The sequence below is a fragment of the Catharus ustulatus genome, chromosome 4, assembly GCF_009819885.2.
Source record: "Catharus ustulatus isolate bCatUst1 chromosome 4, bCatUst1.pri.v2, whole genome shotgun sequence".
NCBI lineage: Eukaryota > Metazoa > Chordata > Aves > Passeriformes > Turdidae > Catharus > Catharus ustulatus.
Window position 1 is genome coordinate 70630511 of NC_046224.1, and position 19952 is coordinate 70650462.

Sequence of the window (19952 nt, forward strand, 5' to 3'; positions counted from 1 at the left end):
AATACTGAGATCATTTATTTGGGCTTCTTGCAGCAGAAAACCCAGAAACTGCAGAGTTATCAAACAAGCACATATTGTTCAGTGCTCTCTTCCAAAGGATGTGCTAAAGCCAATACATACATAAAGGACTTTCATATCCATTGTTTACTTTCTTTCACATACATCACACTGCTGGATAATGGAGCAAAAGCAGAGCACCCACGTACAATTGTCTCCATCAGCCCTTATCTCACAACTGAAGCAGAGCTATTTGTACATAAGTTTCCAAGCCAGAGAATGTGCATCCAAGTTTTGTGTTCCAGGGTAACCACTAGGGCATACTCCACCCAAGATGTTTGGATGTTGTGCTGGACTGGGCTCTGATTCTGTTTATTGTGCACAGGAAAAAATCATCACTACAAAGCAGCCAGCACTGACTGTGTTTCACAAGGGCACCTTTTACAGGACCCAAAACAAAATATCTAAGTAGAAGTCTTCTGGAGTTAAACCCTTTGCAGAATCCCTGTCTCCTGAACTATTCAATAAACATCATCCCCTTTCATCTGAAATGCTCATAAAGATGCCATTTCCAGCCCAATGCAAGGGGAAATCCCAGCTGCACTGAAGGTGACTGCAGTGATTTTGGTGTGGCTCCCATCCCACCCTCCACATTCACCTCATTTCTGCTCAGCCCCAACACAGAGGTACCTACAGAAACACAAGCACAGCCCCCTCTGCTCAAGTCCATAAAACCCCTTTGGAAGGGATGGGACAACTCTTAGAGGTTCTCATGTGATGTTAAAAGAATAGAAGGGTTTCTTGCAGGGCAGGAGATAAGATCTCCCACAGCAGAGGGCCAGCACTGGAGTGACCCACCTGGTATAAAACCCTGATGATTTGCATCCTGCTGCACTGCCTCACCAGCCTCACAACAAGGAATTTCCTCCTAATATTTAATCTAAATCTCCCTTCTTTTAGATAAGATTTTTTTAGATATTCCTCACCAGAACCACCTTCTTTACACAAAGGTAGAAGCTGCCCAATGCTGCCCCAGTTATCTGCAGTTGAATGCAATGGATATTTGATAACAACTGTATTTTCTCTACTGGAAAAACTAAACATAAACTTGATCTTTTAGGGGAAATTCCCCAAACATTTTCTTCTATTAGAAGAGGAAAAATAAGAGCTTAAGTAATGCTATACTTGATTTACTTCTTGGTTGGTAAGAAAAATGTTGGCATTCAAGTAGGCATTCTTCTTCCCATCTCTTCTGCATGTCATAATTCAAATTTTCAGACTGCACAGCATTTACTTAATAAAAATCTTTCCTAAGTGGATGCACTGCATTCATATTAAAAAGATAAGTAAGGCTCAGGAGAAATTTCAGCCCTGAAAATAGGTTAGCAAGAAGTTATCTTTGCCGATATGCCTTCCCAAGCAAAAAGAATATTAAAGATGCACAGTGTTTGCAAATATAGTTATCATAAAAAACTAAGAATATTCCCCAGAGGTGATTTGTGCTCTAAAAGAACTCTCTCCTCCTGAAGCAGCGTCTCACAAACTCTGAACCACAGTGTAAAAGTGCCTCTTTCTCTTACCTGACCAGAAATACTCCAGAAAATCACTTATCTGGTCAAGATGCACTCACATAGCTGAAATGCAGCTGCACGGTCTCAGCAATTCAATTTGCATGAATCACAAACAGGTTTGAGTTGCTGGGTGAGTAAATTACTTATGGTTTCTGAGTGACTTAAATAATTTTTGCCAAGTTTGATCTAAATTCAGTATGCCCTCAAAAAACCCCAAACTCAACAAAGAGAAACTTTCAAGAAAACAGTTGGGGCAATCTGAAGGAAGCTTACAAGAGTCAGGTTCTTTTCTGTGAAGTGACATTACTTACCAGAATTTAGCTGCATTGAGGGGGTGTGTGCTGAACCCTTAATTTACAAGGAGCTGAAATACTATTTAGGCTTTTTCTCCTTCCTATTTGTTTTATTGAAGGGAAAAAAAGGAGGGATGAAAATAGATGGGGCTACCCTGCCACCTTTCTCCAAGTAATTAGTTATAATTTTTAAAAATTCAATTATGGAACTGAAAAACCAATACCACAAAATTTCTTCCAAAGCATCAAAAAACTCCTAACCTCACTTTGAGGTCATTGCTCAGCTTAAGTTAATGGAGCAATGACAGTGACATCACCTTGTTCTTCTGGGTAACCTCATCCACACACATCTCACTGTGCTCCATCACTGTATCACTGAGTAATGCTGACTCTGTGAAACTACTGCTCAAGAAAAGGGGCAATTATGCATTCTTCTGCTTAATTCTGCATTCAATGATTTCAAAAATCTCCTACATTAAAAATACCCCATTGTTTACATGTTGAAAAAAAATTATATGTGCAACAGAGACAGTGAAACAGCTGATCAGCTGAAGTCTGTCAGGGAAAATAGAATGGACTGGACATATGGAGGCATTTCTTTAGCAAGAGGCTGCCAAACATTGGAACAGATTTCCTAGAGAGGTGTCTACACATGTCTGTCAGTGTGTAAAAGGCTTTTGGTCAATGGACTAAATAACATGTTTTAACTTTTGCCCTGAAGAGATCAGGCAGCTGGGCAAGATGATCCATGTGGGTCCCATCCAAACTCAGTCTAGTCTAGTTTATTCTATTATTTTAATAATAATAATAATAATAGGTAGGCTGCCTTGAATATTAATGGCAAGATGGACAGGGTTAGACATAGGGGAACACTGGTTTGAAGGACAGGAAAAGATAGAATTTGTAATCCTGCAGTGGTTGCTGGTCAGCTGAAGTCTTTCACTGCTTTAAAATGCCAAGTTTCTGTTTCTGATAATGTTTCCAGATTACTTTGGATAAGAAAAATGATTTCACCCCATGCAAACAAACATTAAGCAAGTGGAACTGAAGCAATATATTACATGTCAGAATAAGTTATTAAAAACCCCCAAGCAACCAAAAAACCACCTCATCAAATTCTGACAACATTTTATGAAATTTGTGCCTTTTAGAGGTGATCCTAATTTTCCTTGAAACATACCCAAAATTGTCTTTGACTAGTGGAGGAATTTATGAATTTAACAAGGGAAAAACCTTGGTTTCCCACTGAATTTGAGTAAGTTAAATCATTCTATAAGGAAAGTTTCCTACTGTGCAAACAAGAGGATACTGATGGGGCAAGGTTTGGCCCAGACTAAGCAGCAATAGCTGTCAGTATCCTTCACCACCACGAGTACAGGACTGTTATGTGAGAGGTGACACCATGGCAAAACTTCATCTTGGAGTCACTCAAAGTAATCTCAGGGGACTGAGACAGAAATCTGATGCAAAAACAGTTACCATGTGTTGGTTTCCCAGCAGGAAACCTCTCAGGCTTCTCTCAGAGTTTGACAAAGCTGAGAAACAAGAGCCAGATAGATCAGGGCTTCTGACATCATCTGGAAAAAGCTCAATATCTTACACATTTCTTTACAGTAACAAATTATCTTGTAGAATTTGACTAGGGATTGCTGTACATGCAGCCTAGTATGTCAAGGCAGGGAAAACCAGATTCTCAGTTACTTAATCCCAAGCTCCCTGAATTCAAGAAAAAAGCTCTCATGGACCAGTAGATTGTGGAGGATGCTCCAGGGTCTGGTTTTGGCCAGATGCTGATTTTTTTAAGTGCTACATGTGCTGGTGCAGACACTTCCTTCTCAGTTTTAGTAAGGGGCATTTATTTCCCACTCTGAGCTCTGGATAACTCAAGACTCAACTCTTGCCCAAAAGCCCTGTGAAGCCTTTGGGATCACAGCATGCTTTGCAGCTGAAACATACTGTATTTTTGTATGTAGAAAACACTCATCTTCTGCAGGGCCCTAATGTTTTAAAAGGGAAACCTCCAATAGTCTGAAAAGTCTCTGGGAGCTCTTTCCTTTTTAATTAGAAAGGCGGTGTTTGGCTGACACTGGCAGGCAAACTCATATTTATGAAGTGCCCTCTCAGTGTCCCGTGAAATTTGCCATTTCCCTCCATGACAGTGAGCACTATCTATCACGAGAACATAATCCCCTGGGACAGGAGACCCGAGCCCCTTTGCTGCTCTCCTCTGCAAACAGATGTGTGCACGTTCCCCAGCTCCCAAAGTCACGGCCGCCTTTTGGCACAGAGCTACAGCAGCTGCACATCTGCAGAGGGGAAAAGCTTTCAGCAAAAACTAGAGGGGGATCTCATCCTCCTCCCCCCCGCCTGCAAAGCAAGCTCAGCATTTGTTCCTCTCCAGATGACACCCCGATGGGTTGATTTAATCATTCACACATGCATGCCTGTCCACAATGCTTCCAAAATACCAGGCTTGTGACAGCATCTCACCTGAACTGCTCACAGCAACAGGGCTTATCAGCAAGCCCTTGGCAAGAGGCCTTGCAGGAGAAGGGAAAATCCATGTTCAGGGGTGCTGCTAATACAAAATGATTCCACAGAATACAAGTGGGCGAGTGAGAGACCACTTATGATAAGGAGAACAGCTAAGCACATGCTTAATTTTAAGTCTATGCTCAAAGCACATCACTATCTTCAATTGGACTGTGTGAAGTCCAGTTCCAAACTTCTCAGAGAAGGAATGATGTACTACACTGGGAGCCAAAGCACTGGGATGGGTGGATTTAAGCATGTGCTGTGACCTACACGTCTGCCTAAACAATTTGCCAGACTGGGGACACGATACACAATACTGAAATGCAGCAGGATCACAGAAACACTTCACCACTTCTATTCCCAGAGAGAAATCTAATTAAAGCACAGAGCATCTAGCCATTTAAAGTCATTCTGGCTAAAAAGAACAGCAAGTCCTTGCCCCCTGAAACAGTCTCTCCAATGGATCTCCAGAGTCCCCCAGTAAGTTTCTGGAAACACAACATGTACCTGGACTCAGTCAGGAGCCATCTGCTCTCTGGGGTCTGTAGGATCAGGAGTCTCAAGGTCTGGCAGGGTCTCATCCAGAACTCTTCCAACCACTTCCAAGTGAGGTGGCACCTTTCCTCACCCAAGCTGCCCCTAACCATCATCAGCTCTTGATGAAGTGCCTGGGCCAGATTTTCAAATGAACTCAGAACAAAGCTTTTGTGAGTGCTTCTCCAAGACCAGCTCTTCTGCCAGGCACAGTCTCCTCCACGATATCCTACCAAGGCAAAGCCTTTCCTAGCAAAGCCAGCCCCCCATATGCTGAACTGTTCAGCCAGTCTGATTACCATGATGCCTGATGAGATGGACATCAGAAAACACAGCTGCCAGCTCCTCCTGGCAGAACCTACCTTCACACTAGGCTCCATTCAGATCAATAGCTCTCTGCTGTACCTATTCCACAGGGAATGACAGCAGTGGAACAAACCTCCACCAGCATTAGCAATGCTATTTCACAGAGGAGGCAAGACTGGCCACAGTTAAGGGATGCCACACTTGAAAACAAAGCAATGGCTCACACAGCAGCACCTGCCTTCTTAGTGGCACAGCACCAGCAAGTCCCAGAGTCCACTTCAGGTATCACAGAGAGGGCTGAACCACAGCTGGCTTACCTGTCTAGCTTCCTTCCTTTTGCCTCTTACTCTGATCTTCCATCACACATCCCAAAATGGTCCAGGCCCCTCACTCACACTTCTAGATGAGATCTTGTCAGCACTGCACGTGGAGCCAACTGCATGAAGAGCCCAGGGGATGGCCAGGGCCATCTGTTACAGGCTTTTCTCTTTGTGAGTTGGTGTTTTTATTTTAACTCCCTCTGCTTCTGGGCCCCTCTTCATCTCTCGCTCCTCCCATCTCCCTCTCTCTGCTCATGAGGACAGAGTTTCCATCCTGGCCTTGGGCCAGCATATGTATGGGCAAAGGCAGAGCTCAGGAAAAGCCATCTTCTGCTCCCTTTCATCACGTAAACACTGCCAGTTCCCAGCCCAGGAGCACAGGGCTGAGCCAGAGCTCTGCCAGCAGTGCAAACATCTCCCCTCCCTGCCCTCCTGCTCCGTGAGCAGCCTCAGCCTTCACCCCAGCCAAGGATCTGCTTGTTAGAAGGCAGGCACAGATGCATCTCACATTCAGCAAAGGTCATGTGTAACAGCACATGCAGGTAACAGTCAAGCTAAATTCTTGTTTGTGCCAGCCATTAAAAACAAGAAAACTAGAAAACCCCAAGCAAACCCGACAGGCAGTGCCCTAGCAGTGGGATGACAATCTTGCCCTAAGAAAGCCTCAGAGATACCAGCTCCTAAAAAGTTTAGTCAGTCAAAACTGACCTTAAATCACCACTAACTCTTGCATCTGCTTTGCTAAATCCTTGAAAGGAACAGTATGCCAGCTGCAGCTGGTTTCTCTAACCTGGGGAGGGGAAAAAGCACTGCAGCAAAGAATGAAGACTGTACCAGCACTCACATCATTCAGTCCAGCAGGACATTACTCTTTCAAGCCTCTGCTTGTCTTCCTTCAGCTTTACCATGGGACAGTACTGTCTTCAAAAAAGACAGAGATTATGTCCTCAATACATGTTATCTGCATTAAAGAAGTCACAGTGTTTCAAACTTCTTACAAGGAAGATTTCCCATGAGCCCCTTTTTGGGGTTTTTGCTGCACACACACAGCACCCTACATTTGCCCAGCAAATGTTTAGGCAATATATTTATCTCAGAGCAGCACAAACTCAGGGTTTTCAGCACAGGATCACCCCAGCCATCATGGCAGGATTATCCCAAGAGCTCAGTCTCTGTGAGCAGCTCCAAGGAACCGCATCACAGGATTCAGAGCTGCTCAGAGCTGTCTTGCCACAGCAGGAACTGAAACATCACGAGCCCCAAAGGAGTCTTGCTGCCATGAGCTCCCACTGAGCTCCCTGCTCACTGAAAGACATAAATTGGTGAAGACTCACATGGGTGGTAGGTAATCGACTGCTTTGATCAGGAAAGGCCTGGGGAATCATGACTTTGACCTCATCAGTCCCATGCCCACAGGCACAGAGCACCTTGACCCCGCTGGGTGGTGAAGCATGTAAAGGCTGGGAGAGATCTTGAATAGGACCAGCTTATAGGACCTTAAGTATTTATTTATGTGAGACACTGATGATGCCTTTTAGTGCTTGATATACAGAAACCTTGAACTGATCCTCAGCTTGCTCTGTGCTAAACTTCCACCAAAGGACACAGGCCTCAGCTGAAATGCCAGGATGTGGAGCTCAGAGGCTCCAGGGGCTCTAGACTGTCTTAAGCACCCACTGCAGGGTCACCCAAGGCCCCTGCAGAAGCTGCATTTCAAAAGCACAGATTTCCTGAAGCTGGGAGCTCAGCCATACAGACATGTTCACTAAAACCTGGGCTGAAGCCACCCCCAAACACCGTGCATATCCTCACATTTCAGCCTTTGCTTCAGCATCTCCAAGATGAAGACCAGAAAAAAAAAAATCCCATAAGCCAGATCAGATCAATGCCCTTTGCATTGTACTTCAGAGCTACAGTAAAGAAAACACTGTCTCTTTTCCTGCTTTGTGCTGTAAAAGGTGCTTACAGATATTTCAGATACAATGTTATTGGAGCTGTATCTAAGCAAAGCCAGGATCGCTCATTTACTGTCAGGACTTGAATGAAACAAGAAATTTCTTTCCAGCTCCATCCCACTCTCTCCTTCCCTCTGGAGAGTCTTCTCAGCCCATAAGGAACTGCTATGCAAGTGCATTAAAAGTCCTATTTCAGCATTTCTTTCATAGTAGAGGCCTCTTCCAGCCAGCTCTTGGGATCCTGCCAACAGACGTATCAGCCACTACTACTTAAATCCTTCCGCCAAAAAACGCTTCCCTAAAGAGCTTACACCCCAGTTCTGAAGGCACAAAGATCATCACAATTAACCAGCTTCAACAAGAGCTTAACAGAGGTTCTGCATAGGCTTAATGGTGCACTACACAGCCTTTTCTCCCCTTGGTCTGGCCTCCACTTAGGAAGGAGCAGCTTCCACACAGTTCCAGTCAGGAAATAAATGTCAGGTGTTACAAAAGGAAGGGAGAACCAGCTGCTTTGAATGATGCATTCAGGGCATCCAAAAGAACATGGCACTTATCAGACACTTCTGAAATGCCCAGCACCTCTCCATCTTTAAGAGGTTGGCTCTGCTGTGTGATGATTTCAAAGTTCTTAAACTTGGGGAAGGATTGAGCCTGCTTCTGTGCTCCCAGAGTGCCCAGCAAAATGGAGATTTTAAGTCCTGTCTGTATGAATTAGTTGTTACAGCTGATATTAAGAATAACTCTTTGGAAAAGCTACTCCTGGATTAAGAAAAGCACAGCTTATGTGGTCTTTATTTATTATCTCCTTGTCCAAATGAACATTTCTAACGTGTAAATACACCAGGCATGGGAGAAAGACAAGCCTATTGTAAGTGGCTGACAAAGGCTCTAAATGCTTTTCTTGTTTCTGGAGAACAGAAAGCACACACAGAGGTTGTCTTTGCAGACAAAATGTCCTAAAAGCTTTCCCAAGGCAGCGAGCTGGGGGCAGTACCGAAAACAGCACTTTGGGACACTCCACATGCACTTGTGGTCTCCAGGGAATACTGCACTTTGGATCTGAGCTGATGAACAGGGCAGGGCGGATCTTCTGCTGGACTGCTAGGACATGGATGTGCTGAAGGCCAAGCCAGGCTGCAGTGCACAACCTTCTCACCCACGCAGGCAGAGAGTGGTCCCAACAGAGCCATAAATCTTTACTCTGCTTTTTACATCCCCAGCCACTCCAGCGCCCTTTGTTTTCAGTGCTTTCTCTTCCGTTTCTCAAAAAGGCGCCTTATTACCCTGGGAAATCCTGTGGCTTTTCTCTCATTTCCATACTTAGTGTTTTCAGTTGCTTCCAAGCCTGACCCAACATAGTAGTTATCCATTTTCACAGGCTGAAACGTTGCCTGGATTATTTTAAAAAACCCAAACAAAACCCCTCAAAGTCAACATGCACCATACCCCACAAACACTACAATGACAAACAGTTCAGAACACAACACAAGGGTGGAAGAAACGCATTCCTTTCCTCTGCCAGGATGCAGTAATAACTCCCTTTTTGGTGGTTCAGAAAACAGAGCCAGTACACATTACTGGACCTCACTACCACACACCAAGAACCAGCGGTCAGTAAGGTGGCAGCCAACACAGAAAGCAGCTTTTTAATCCACCACCAACACTAGCAGCTCCCTTCACAGTAGCGAATAAAAGCCCTATGAAAATGCCTCCAGTCATCTCTCTATCCTCCAGCTGAGTTCCTGTCTGGAGATACTCTTTCCCAAAAGCAACAAACTTAAAAAACTACTTAAATGGCAAGAGCAAAGGTGGCTAGGAATACCTTAGGGTCAGGAAAACTTGCTGACCTGTCTGGGAAACAAGGTGTGTTCTTGTAAAGAGCAGAATGAAGGGCCCATGTTTAGCACAGTGAGGAGGCTCCAGTGCAGACACAAGCAGTCACAAAGCCTCACTCCCCCATGACCATCGCTTGTCCAGCACCAAGCATCAAGAGACATGTTTATTGGACACTCAAAAAGCCAAAACCTCTGAAAATGTCCCAAATACACCTGGCATGGTTTTGCCTCCCAGTTTGCATTTGACACCTTGGGACCACAGCAGCAGCCAGCTGTAACTTCTTCCTTGTTCCCTTCCCAAACAACATTACCCTCCACCAAACCCATCCCTAACCCATTAGCGCCCATCATCCCTGGGTACATGAGCAGGAAGGCAAGACAGCGTTCTTCTCCCCAGGACAGGTGGATACTCCCACCGATCCCCACCGGGAGTCAAAAATGCCACTCTGATAAGCCACAGGCTGCACACAACTGCAGGCAAAGTCGCAGGCAAAGTAAGAGAAAAGCAGGCTATGCAGAGCAGAGACAGAAGTGCAGGGCTAATATCACAGGGGGATTCAGAGTTTTGCCGAACCGACAACTCGGGCTGTTTGCTCCAGCAGGGCCCGGGCTTCCCCCAAAGAATGTGTTTAGCGTTTCCTCCCCTGTTTTGTGCTGGAGACCGAAGCAGGGTTGAGTTCACTCAGGGGCCCCGTGCTGGGTGGCGGGGCTGCCGCTGCTCCTCCGCCCCACCGCTCCCGACCAGCTCGGCTCGGCTTGGCTTTTCAGCATCTCCCCAGGTCCCCTCGGCCCCTCCGCCCCGGCTCGGGCAGCGGGCCCGGCCCCCCGAGCCCGGCGGGAGCAGCAGCCTCCCCATCCCGGCGGGAAAGCGGCGCTACCCGGGGGGACCCGGCTCTCTGCTCCCGCTTCCCCTCTCTGCAGCCGGGGATGGAGAAAAAACAGTTAGGGGCTGGGGGGCGAAAAGGAAGAGGGAATCAAAGATTTTTTTTTTTTGGAGCAGCACCTCTGCCCGCTCTCCCGCGTCAGCGTCTCCCTACCTTGCTCGGCGGCGGCAGCGGAGCGGCGGGGCCGTGTCCCGGCATGACGGCGGCGGCGCCCGGCGCCGGGCTGGCGGCTGCGGACCCGCGGCTGGGGGCTCCCCGCCCGCCCCCCGCCGCCACCGGCCCCGGCCCCGGCCCCGCTCCGGCCCCGCTCCGGCGGGAGCACCGCCCCGTCCCGCCCCGGCCCGGCCCGGCCCGCCCCTCGCTCCGGGCATGGAGCGGCCCGGGCTGCCCGCCCGGGGGAGGCGGCGGGGGCGGCCGGTGTGCGAAGCGGGGCTCAGTGAAAAGCCGCCGTTCTGGCTCACACTGAAAGATGTCCGGGCAAACGTAGGAAGTGCTGAGTTCTATCAGCCCTGGCACTGGCACGGCTTCCCGAGGCTGCTCGGGTCACAGACTCCTCGAGGGAGAGCACCTGGCCGGGAATGCCCCAAACCTGCAGCACGGCTTCTGTCCCTGATCTGACACTGGGTGTTAGGGAAAGGTTCCTGACCCGGGGGATGGCCACACTGGAACAGCTCCCCAGGGCAGCGAGCACCCAGCCTGGCACAGCTCAGGACGCGTTTGGACAACGCTCTCAGGCACTCGGGGTGGCTCTGGGGGTGTCCTGTGGGGGGCCGGAGCGACACTCCATGATCCCGAAGGGTGCCTTCCAGCCCAGGCTATTCAATGTTCCTGTGACTCAGAACGGATGGAGGTGTCAAGGCCCCCGGCCCAAGCGCGACCCCTTCCCGCCTGTCCCCGTCCAGCACAGCCCGGTCCCGCGGGGACGCTCCCGGTGCGGAGGGGACATCTCGGGCACGCGCCTCCCTCGCGGCACTCGGGGGCCGCCCGCGTGCCCGCGCGCGAGCTCCCGCCAGACTCTCGCCGCTGGCCCTTTAAGGGGCGGGGCGCCGCCGCGCTCCGCGGCGCTGATTGGCTGGGCGCGCCCCCCTCCCACCCCCTGCCCCCGGCGGGGCCGGCGCGGGCCGCGGGAGCGCGCGCGGTGGCGGCGGGAGCGCGCGCGATGGTGGCAGGCGGCGCCGCGCGGCTGCTCCCGCTGCTCGCGCGCGCCGCCGCGGCCGGGATCAGGCCGGCGCTGCCCGGGCGGGCGGGCGCGGGGCGCTGCGGGCTGCGTGCCGGGCGCTGGGGTGCCCTGGCCGCGGCCGTGCCCGCGGCCGTGCCCGCCGGGACCGGCTGGAAGGAGAGGCCGGGGCGGCGCGGCCCGGCGTGGGCGGCGGAGCGCGGCGCGGAGCGGCCTCCCCGGGGGCTGCTGCGGCGCTTGGGGCTGGTGCTGCGGCTGGGGGTCCGCGCCTGCGGGCTCCTGCTGCGCTTCGGGCCGCTGCTGCTGCTCTACCCGCTGAGCCGGCTGTGGCCCGGCATGGGCGGGCGCTGGCTGCGGCTGCTGCGCAGGGCGGCCGAGGCCGCCGGCCCCACGTGTGTCAAGCTGGGCCAGTGGGCCAGCACCCGCAGGGACCTCTTCTCGGAGGCCTTCTGCGATGAGTTTTCCAAGCTGCACGTCGAGGTGAGCCCGCACCCGTGGGCCCACACCGACGAGCTCTTGAGGAAGGCCTTCGGTGAGGACTGGACGGGCATCCTGACGTTCCCGAGCCGGGAGCCGGTGGGCTCGGGCTGCGTTGCCCAGGTGTATAAAGCCTATGCTGACCTGGCTGCTATCGCCGGCTCCCGGGCCAAGGAGCTGGAGCGACGCGCGGAGTTCAGGTCCGCCTTCGAAGCGTGGGAAGTGTCAGGATTTAGAGGCCTCCTCGGGTGGCTGAGAAGGAGGAAGAGCGAGGAGATACGGGATGAGAGGAGCAGGGAGGAACTGAGTTCCGCAGATTGCTCCCAGGGAAGTCCCGTGAGCAGGATGTCCCTTACGGAGCAGAGGGCCAAGCCAGTACTGAACGCAAATCCGACATCAGCCAGACATCTCATGCCTGTAGCCATTAAAGTAAGTCATGTACCGGGATGGTAGGTGTGTGAAAATGGAGCGTGCTGGATGCGGTCCGTCGGATTTTAACTCCCTTGGAGAGGAGTAGCTGGCCAGGGCCAGGTACCACAAGAAGGGATGTTGACTCTGAGTCTTAGTGTCCTTTCTCAGTGCTTTTGTTCCAGCCAGCCACAATCCATACTTGCAGAGGCCCCAGCTCTTCCCAAATAGACAGCTCAAGACTTGATGTGGCATGTGGGTACTAGGAATGCCTCCAAGGGCCCAATTTACATTTAAAAAAAATAGTATTAAGGTTCGTTGCTCCTTCCAGACAGCAAACCTCCTTTTCTGCTCTTATGAAGAAATCTGGAACATAAAAGTGCGTTCCAGCAAAGCTAATTTAAAGAAGCAGCTTCAAATACTAATCGGCAACAGGGTGAGACTGAAAGTGGTGGAAAATGACTTTGGGTGAGCCCGTAATCTCCAGCCCAGATACACTGAATTTGACAGCGATAAAATGTTTCTCTATAACCTAATCAATGGCGACATGTGAATTCTTCTGAGCTGGTTGCCTCCTATTGTAACAAGCTGGGTTCTGTATATTTGAAATGTATCACCTGAGCTCTTTGACGGGGAGTGTCTGGGGGGTTGATGCTCATTCTTGTGCAGGTCCTGCACCCTGGGCTGGTCCACCAAGTCGAGATGGATCTGTTTCTCATGAAGATGGGCAGCCGCCTTATTGGACTTCTCCCTGGGTTCAAGTGGCTCAGTTTGACAGAGATTGTGGAGGAGTTTGAGAAGCTTATGATGCAGCAGGTACTGAAACAAAACTGCCCTTTGTCTTGCTACTGGCTGGCTCTAACTCTGTTCACACCACAGTTTAAATGGTTAGGTGAAGGCTGGCTTGTTCTTCTGTTCTTTGGTCTAATCAAATCACATGTTACTGTAGGAAAGCTTATATGCTCACAAAGTAGCAAAGCAATGGAAAACCAGTCTTTATTAGATCTAAAATGATTTTTTTAGACTTTGAATGTCTTTTCTAGTGGACAGCATGAACAGTTAGCTAGCCATAGTCACAGTCCTTTTTGCAGCATTGTGAGAGGTGAACACTGGTGAGACATCTCTCCTTAGGAAAGAATCTCTCTAAACAAATATTTAGGCATGTGGGTTTTTTTCTGTAATTTGACATATGTGTTTGCAGTCTGTACTCACTAGTCATGTTTCTTAGCACTGATATATATATATATATATAGGCATAAATAAGGTTTTCATAGAAGTTAATAACACATTCTACTTTGTATTATCATCAATGTCAGTAAAATTTGGAAAACAGATCTGAAAACATCCTGATTTACTAATATCTTCTAAAGACACAGTCCTGAAACACTGCTACTATCAAACAGGCAGACATCCTACTGCAGGCTTAATTAGGCTTGTGTTTCTATAAAATGAACCATTATCTGCTAATTTCATTTCTGTGTCTAGACTGCAGAGTCTGAAGCCTGTAACAAGCTTTTGAAAACCTTAATTGTTTTTCACAATTGCAAAACCTCTACACAGTAAATGCATGCTGGGGACTGATGACTGTGGCCAGGTGTGACTTGAGGTCATTGGTACCAGCTTGGCAGAGCTTGGGTGGACATGCAGAAGACTGAGGGTCAGCAGGATAGCTGATAGGCTCATTATAGCTTTTTCCCTTAGAATGAACAAGAAGTATTCCTGGGATATTCCCCACTGCCAGACAAAGGAGGTGAGGCAAGGTTATCCTGCCTCCTTGAGCAGTAGCAGACAGTAGGAGAGATGCCCTTGTGCCAAGACACTGGATCACTGAGGAACCAGGGCCTGGACTAGGCATAGTGGGTTATTTTGTATGCATTACATTAAATTTCTTCCTGCTATAGCTACCTTTCTGTCAAGTGAGGCTGGGGCTGCAGTTCTTCTATCCTGTCTGCCTGCCCTGCTGTTTGGACAGCAAGCTTTGGTTCAGGATAGGATTCAGTTTAGGATCTTGTTGCATTTTTGAATATAACGTGGTCCTGGTCTATTTTGAGAAACCATGCCTCTAGGAAGGCACCCATATTTCGAAGGTGTTGGGCTGTGGACCATCCATTTCCCAGTCTGCTCCTCTTCCATCAGGGAGGCTATGAGCATGTAAAAAAGCACCACTCTTTTTGTTTCTATTCTGGCTTTCTGACTAGTTTTGTTGGTGTTGAGCATTGCAACTCACATGGGATCCTGAAGATCTAATCCTAGTTGGATGTAATTTTCAACCTGCTTTTCTATTTCTCCCTTGAGATTGACTTACGCTATGAAGCCAGAAATCTGGAGCGCTTCCGACAGAATTTCCTAGATGTCGATTTTGTGAAGTTTCCAACTCCCCTTTGGCCCTTGGTAACAGCAGATGTTCTCGTGGAAACATTTGAGGTAAGAATTGCAGGGTCTGGGTGTGATGGTAGCAGCAAGAAGGCCCCGAGGAGAACATTGCAAGGAGGTGTTTCTCTTTGAGAAGAAAAGATTGGAGGCAAAAGGATGCTTTTTTCTAATTTGCTTAAGGAGATTGATGTCCTTCCTTAGTGTTTCTTCCACTTTCTTTGTTTGCAAGCAGTGCATCCCAGAAAACAGGTAGCAGACAACTCCATGTATAAGTGAACGCTTGGCCAAGCAGACCAACAGTGCGTCCAGCCACCCTGTGCTTTGCAAACCAACACCACCGTGCCTCACCTCTCCTCTGTGGTGGGTCAAAGCAAGGAGCTCAGCAATCTGACACTTTTTGATCCTTGCCTCACTTCCCATGTGGATGTTTGAGTCCCAGACCAAAGCTTCTCTCAGGCTTAGTTTTCCTGCATGTTTTCCTGTTTCTGTCCCAGAATACTGTCTGTCTTTGCAAGGAACAAACCCTTGGTTCCTTCATGTTCTCCATCACACTAGGTACAGGCTCTTTCTGCCAAGTCCTTCCCAGGGGATTCTCATCACCTTCCCCTGACTCGTGGCACCCAGGTAAAGGTGTGTTGGAGGGTGGGAGGCAGGGGGTGTTGGACTGCAGCTCTATCTCTGTTTCAGGAGAGCGAGCCCATTTCGCGCTACCTGCACGTGGAGATTGGCACGGAGCTGCGGCAGAGACTGGCCAAGATGGGCATGGACATGCTGCTAAAGATGGTAGGCACTTGGCTGGGGCTGCAAGTGAAGGCTGTTTTCCTGCAGAAGCTATTCAGTTTGGATAGCAAGAGAGAACCCATTTCCTTCCTACCTGTACCTGCTCTGTGTAAAGCCTGGGCTGGATACACCCCTGCTTAGGCTCTGCCTGCACACAGCAGGACTGGCCTGTGCACGTTGGTCAGCCTTGGCTGACAACACCCACTAATCCACTCAATGAATATTCACATATTGCCCAAGCACCTTAAAGTGCAACATTATTAGCAAATGTCATGTGCTCTGCAGAGATTGTGGATGTGACTCAGAGGGAACACAATGAGCTGGTTTCTTCATTTATCAACTCCTATAAAACTGCCTTTTTGTTAAGGAGAACTAAATCTGGAGTATAGACAACAAACCTGGCCAGATTCAGCTTCTGGCTGTCTAGTTCTTCTGTAGCTGAAATAATCCCAAATAATCTGGAAAGGAGTGTTGAGAGGGTGGTACAAGTGTCTTGTGAGGACCCCCAAGAAGCAGCAGGGAAGAGTTACAAAAGCTCCTGACAGTACTGTGTGTGGGCAGTGCATGTCAGATGAAATGCTGCTGCTAACTGCAGCATTGTGCTAGGGCATTAGTGAACCTCCAGTTCTGGCTCCAAGTAGTATGACAGGCTCTGAAATAGCTTTTACCACTCAGAAAAGCAGTGCTGGAACCAGAATAGTTTTATGCTAAAATTGGTTTCAAATTTTAGGAGTAGAAAAAAAATTAAAGGGCAAAACCCCGACATCATGTCTATAAGTAAAATCAAATACCTCTTTCTGGGGTACTCTGCTGTTCTAGTCCCTTGCTGTCCAGGACCCTCCATTTCAAGGGCTTCAGTAGAACTAGAAGAGGTGCAGAGGAAGGCAGATAGGATGATTACTCATGTGGAGTGGCTTCCATACCAGAATGGTGAAATAATTTGGACTCTTAACTCTGGAAAGCAGAAAGATGAGTAGCTTATGACAGAGATTATGCAGTCACGAGTGCATGAGAATGAATGTGGAACTGTTGTGTAGGGCTTCTCAATAAGGAGGACATAGAACTAGCAGAAGTCTTTTTTTTTCAAGCAATACCAAAACCATGTTTTTTCACACAGCTCTAATTATTTACGTGGCAGTTGAACAAATTCATAGGAGAAATCTATGAAATACAAAGATAATCTCCTTGGGGCAGGAAGTCCTGTGGTCCCAGACTGCCAGGAGAGTCAGGAGGGGGGAAGTACTATTTTGTTCTTGTCTCTTTCTGGTGCTGACTGCTAGCAGAGTCAGAGAATAGCTAGTAAATAGTTTTTTTCCTGGGAACTTGCTAGGGGGGAGAGCAGCTCTCCACACATCTAAGTTTTAATCACTTACCATTTTGAAATCAGTTCAGAGCTTCTGGCAGTTTATGAAATCTTCTCACCTTTGTTGCAGAATTCTCAATCATGTTGAGTCCTTTTTACTTAACATCACTGCTTATTTCATTAAGAAGGAAATAAAATTTTAGTAACCAGGTGTGCCTTTGGCTTTGAGTTAACATCTTGAGAGACCAGCCAGGTTTTGTGCCCATCAGAGAGCAGATGCTTTTAAAACACTGCTGTTAAGAATCAGTTCAAATAACATGTTTTTGGCTATGACTTCTTGGGCACTTTTTCCCTCAGTTTACAAGACCAGTGGGAATCCAAGAGAGAAGTGCCTGGGGCATCTTGCAGGGCCCAGAGGTGGCACTGGAGCCTCCATGTGGTGCTCTGCTGAGACCACAAACAACCCTCTGCCATTTGCTTGGGAGCTTTGGCGTGACCAGCGAGCTCTTCTCACTCTTATTTGTCCTCCAGATCTTTGTTGACAACTTTGTCCACGCCGACCTGCACCCGGGGAACATCCTGGTGCAGGGCACAGCGCGGGAGCAGGCGGTGCAGGACCCGTGTGACACCCTGGTACTGGACCTGTGTGACACCTTGGTGCTGGAAGTGCGGCCGCCCCTGCAGCAGCTGCGCCTGGTGCTGCTGGATGCGGGGATCGTGGCGGAGCTGCAGAGCGCCGACATGCAGAACTTCCGCGCCGTCTTCACCGCTGTGGTCCAGGGACAGGTGAGGAGGCTCCTCCCACACATGGGGCTGCCAAGCTGAGCTTCCACAGCGGCTGTGCAATCTGATGGCCAAAGTGAGAGTTTTCTATTTCCCCTTAGGATGGTAAGAGAGGCAAGGAGCCTTACTAGCATCTTATCCCCAAATACAGGGATGTTATTCAGCTGCAGAAAGGAGGCTGTCAGAGAGGAGCAATTTCAGGGTCCCAGGAACTAGAAGGTGCTAAATGGGAAGCATTGGCTGCTTCTGCTGCAAGTTAGGATTGACATCTGATTGCAGGTCACCAGTGCTCAGGCTCTGATTGTGCTGTCCAACCTGTTTCCCAGGGGGAGAGGGTGGCAGAGCTGATCCTCCACCATGCCCGTGCCAACCAGTGCCAAGACATCGAGCGCTTCAAGGCTGAGATGGCAGAACTTGTGACCAAGGTCCGGGGGAACACCATTGCCTTGGGAAAGGCAAGTGCACCATGTCACAGTCCCACTTACCTGCACTTCAGTGCAACTGAAACAAAAAGGGTTTCTGGTCAGCTGTTAAATTCTCCTTGTGTATTCCAGCTTCAGGTGGGAAATCTCCTCTCGAGTGTCTTCAAACTATTGATGACCCATAAGGTGAGGTCCTGTCCCTGTCTGCCTTTAATAACTGCAAGTTTATGTGGGGAGGGAGAACTACTGGGAACACGAGGAGCTAACAAGGAGGGGGACTGACTTTTGAAATAAACTGCTAGGGGAGGAACTGCAGGAATGCTGTTTCTCAGGTCTTATACACACTCTGCCAAGCCAAATTTCTGGTTTGTTTTGGGTTTTTTTTTTTTGTTATTTTTTTTGTTTGTTATGTTTTTTTGTCATAATACTTCATGTAATGGTTGATCTTGTTTTCTAAAAGGAGTATTTTTGTAACATAGTTTTTCCTACCTTTTTTATAGTCCCTTAGACTACAGATACCTCCTTATACCTGATTATTTGGGGGACAAGTTTCCACAGTTGCAAAAAACTTTGGAAATCAAAAGACCTAAGGTGGCTTGAACTGGGGCTGTCAGCCACAGGGCTGCACAGTCCAGCTGGTGGAGTTGCATTGTAATTTCAGGCGTGCAAATGCTCTCCCCAGCCTCTTCTCTTCCCTCCCAGCTTAGGCAGAGCTGGTACCTTGGTTGAAGGGGTAACAGAAGAAAATAGTGTCAACTGAGTCCATTCAGTCTGTTGTGGTTCTAGGTGAAGCTTGAGAGCAATTTTGCTTCCATCATCTTTGCCATCATGGTTCTGGAAGGACTGGGACGTTCACTGGACCCTGAACTGGACATCCTGGAGGCAGCTAAGCCACTGCTCATCAGAACTGCCCTCAAATAGCTCGTGTGGCTGCTGTTCTCTTGCTGTGGGGGTTACCTGTGCTGCCTGGGAGCTGACACAGAGTGAAGCTGAAGGTGAGAAGTCACATGTACCCCAGGGATGTGATGTGTAGTGGCTGCTCTCCACTAATGCTGCCTTCAGTCATTTCAGCCAAACACCAGGCTTCGGATGATCAGAAGGTCTATTCCAGAAAGCAAGAAGAATTTGCACAATTGCACATTTCCTACTCACAATTCTAAGAGCTAATGTGCTCTGGTAGTTTTTAAAAACATCTTCAAAAAGATGGTCATTGATCAAGTCTGTTTTAAAATATATCAGGTTAAATATTTAATTTCCTGACTTACCTGTCACTGTGGTATGAGAAAGGATGCTCTAGCATCACTTAAGCAACACATTCAGCCTGGAAAAAGCCAGTAAAACTGTTTGCCTTTTGTACTTTTAACTTCTACTTTTATTGTAGAAGTGCATCTACAATAACATCCTGCATGTAGTCATTTTGGATGACAAAACCAGACTATTTAAATTTGTTTTCAAACTTCTGTACTCTCGTACATTATGATAGGAGTTTGGATTACAAACAACATAATAAAATATTTACCTAGGCAGAAAAAATTTAATTCCATAATAAAAAACAACTTCTGGGAATATTTGTCCTGTGTTTTTTTCCCTCTCTGTGATTTTTCTCTACTACCCTCCCTGATGCTCTCCTGGTTTCACTCTACTCAAAACCTTAACTGATATGCAGATACTTAGGGGTTTTTTTCCCAACAGGTTTCAAACCAGAGTCCAAGCATTTTCCTGATGGATCAAAACCACATTGTGAAGGTTTAAAATCAAATAAAGCCAGCAGAAGAGCTGGATTACATGTGGCATTTATGTTTTTTAATGGAGGTATTAAAATGATTTTATGGCTGCATTTTAATAGTGAGAAATACAGTCCATGAATGATTGGAAATAGTGTGGTACTGAATATATTCCCAGACACACCCTGTGTGAAACAGCAGTGGAGCAGGGTCTCTGCAGTGGTCTGTTCTCAGGTGGTTATGCAAGGAAGAGAAAGTACAAAAGCAATCTG

General features: G+C 48.1%; 2 protein-coding genes across 3 annotated transcripts in view; one reads left to right on the forward strand and one right to left on the reverse strand.

Annotated features, from left to right (window-relative positions):
- DENND2A (DENN domain containing 2A) overlaps positions 1 to 10441 on the reverse strand; it is a 57441-nt gene extending 47000 nt beyond the window's left edge. For both annotated transcript variants that reach the window (XM_033057375.2, XM_033057376.1), the window contains exon 1: positions 10387 to 10441. The gene's annotated coding sequence lies outside the window, so the exon portion shown is untranslated. The remainder of the gene's footprint in view (positions 1 to 10386) is intronic.
- A 951-nt stretch (positions 10442 to 11392) lies between these two features.
- On the forward strand, positions 11393 to 19522 carry ADCK2 (aarF domain containing kinase 2). The gene is made up of 8 exons (XM_033057371.1): positions 11393 to 12316; positions 12965 to 13111; positions 14591 to 14719; positions 15356 to 15451; positions 17283 to 17537; positions 17861 to 17989; positions 18089 to 18142; positions 18743 to 19522. Exons 1-8 carry the CDS (start codon positions 11393 to 11395, stop codon positions 18875 to 18877), a joined length of 1869 nt encoding a protein of 622 aa, XP_032913262.1. The 3' UTR covers positions 18878 to 19522.
- The last annotated feature ends 430 nt before the right edge of the window (positions 19523 to 19952 follow it).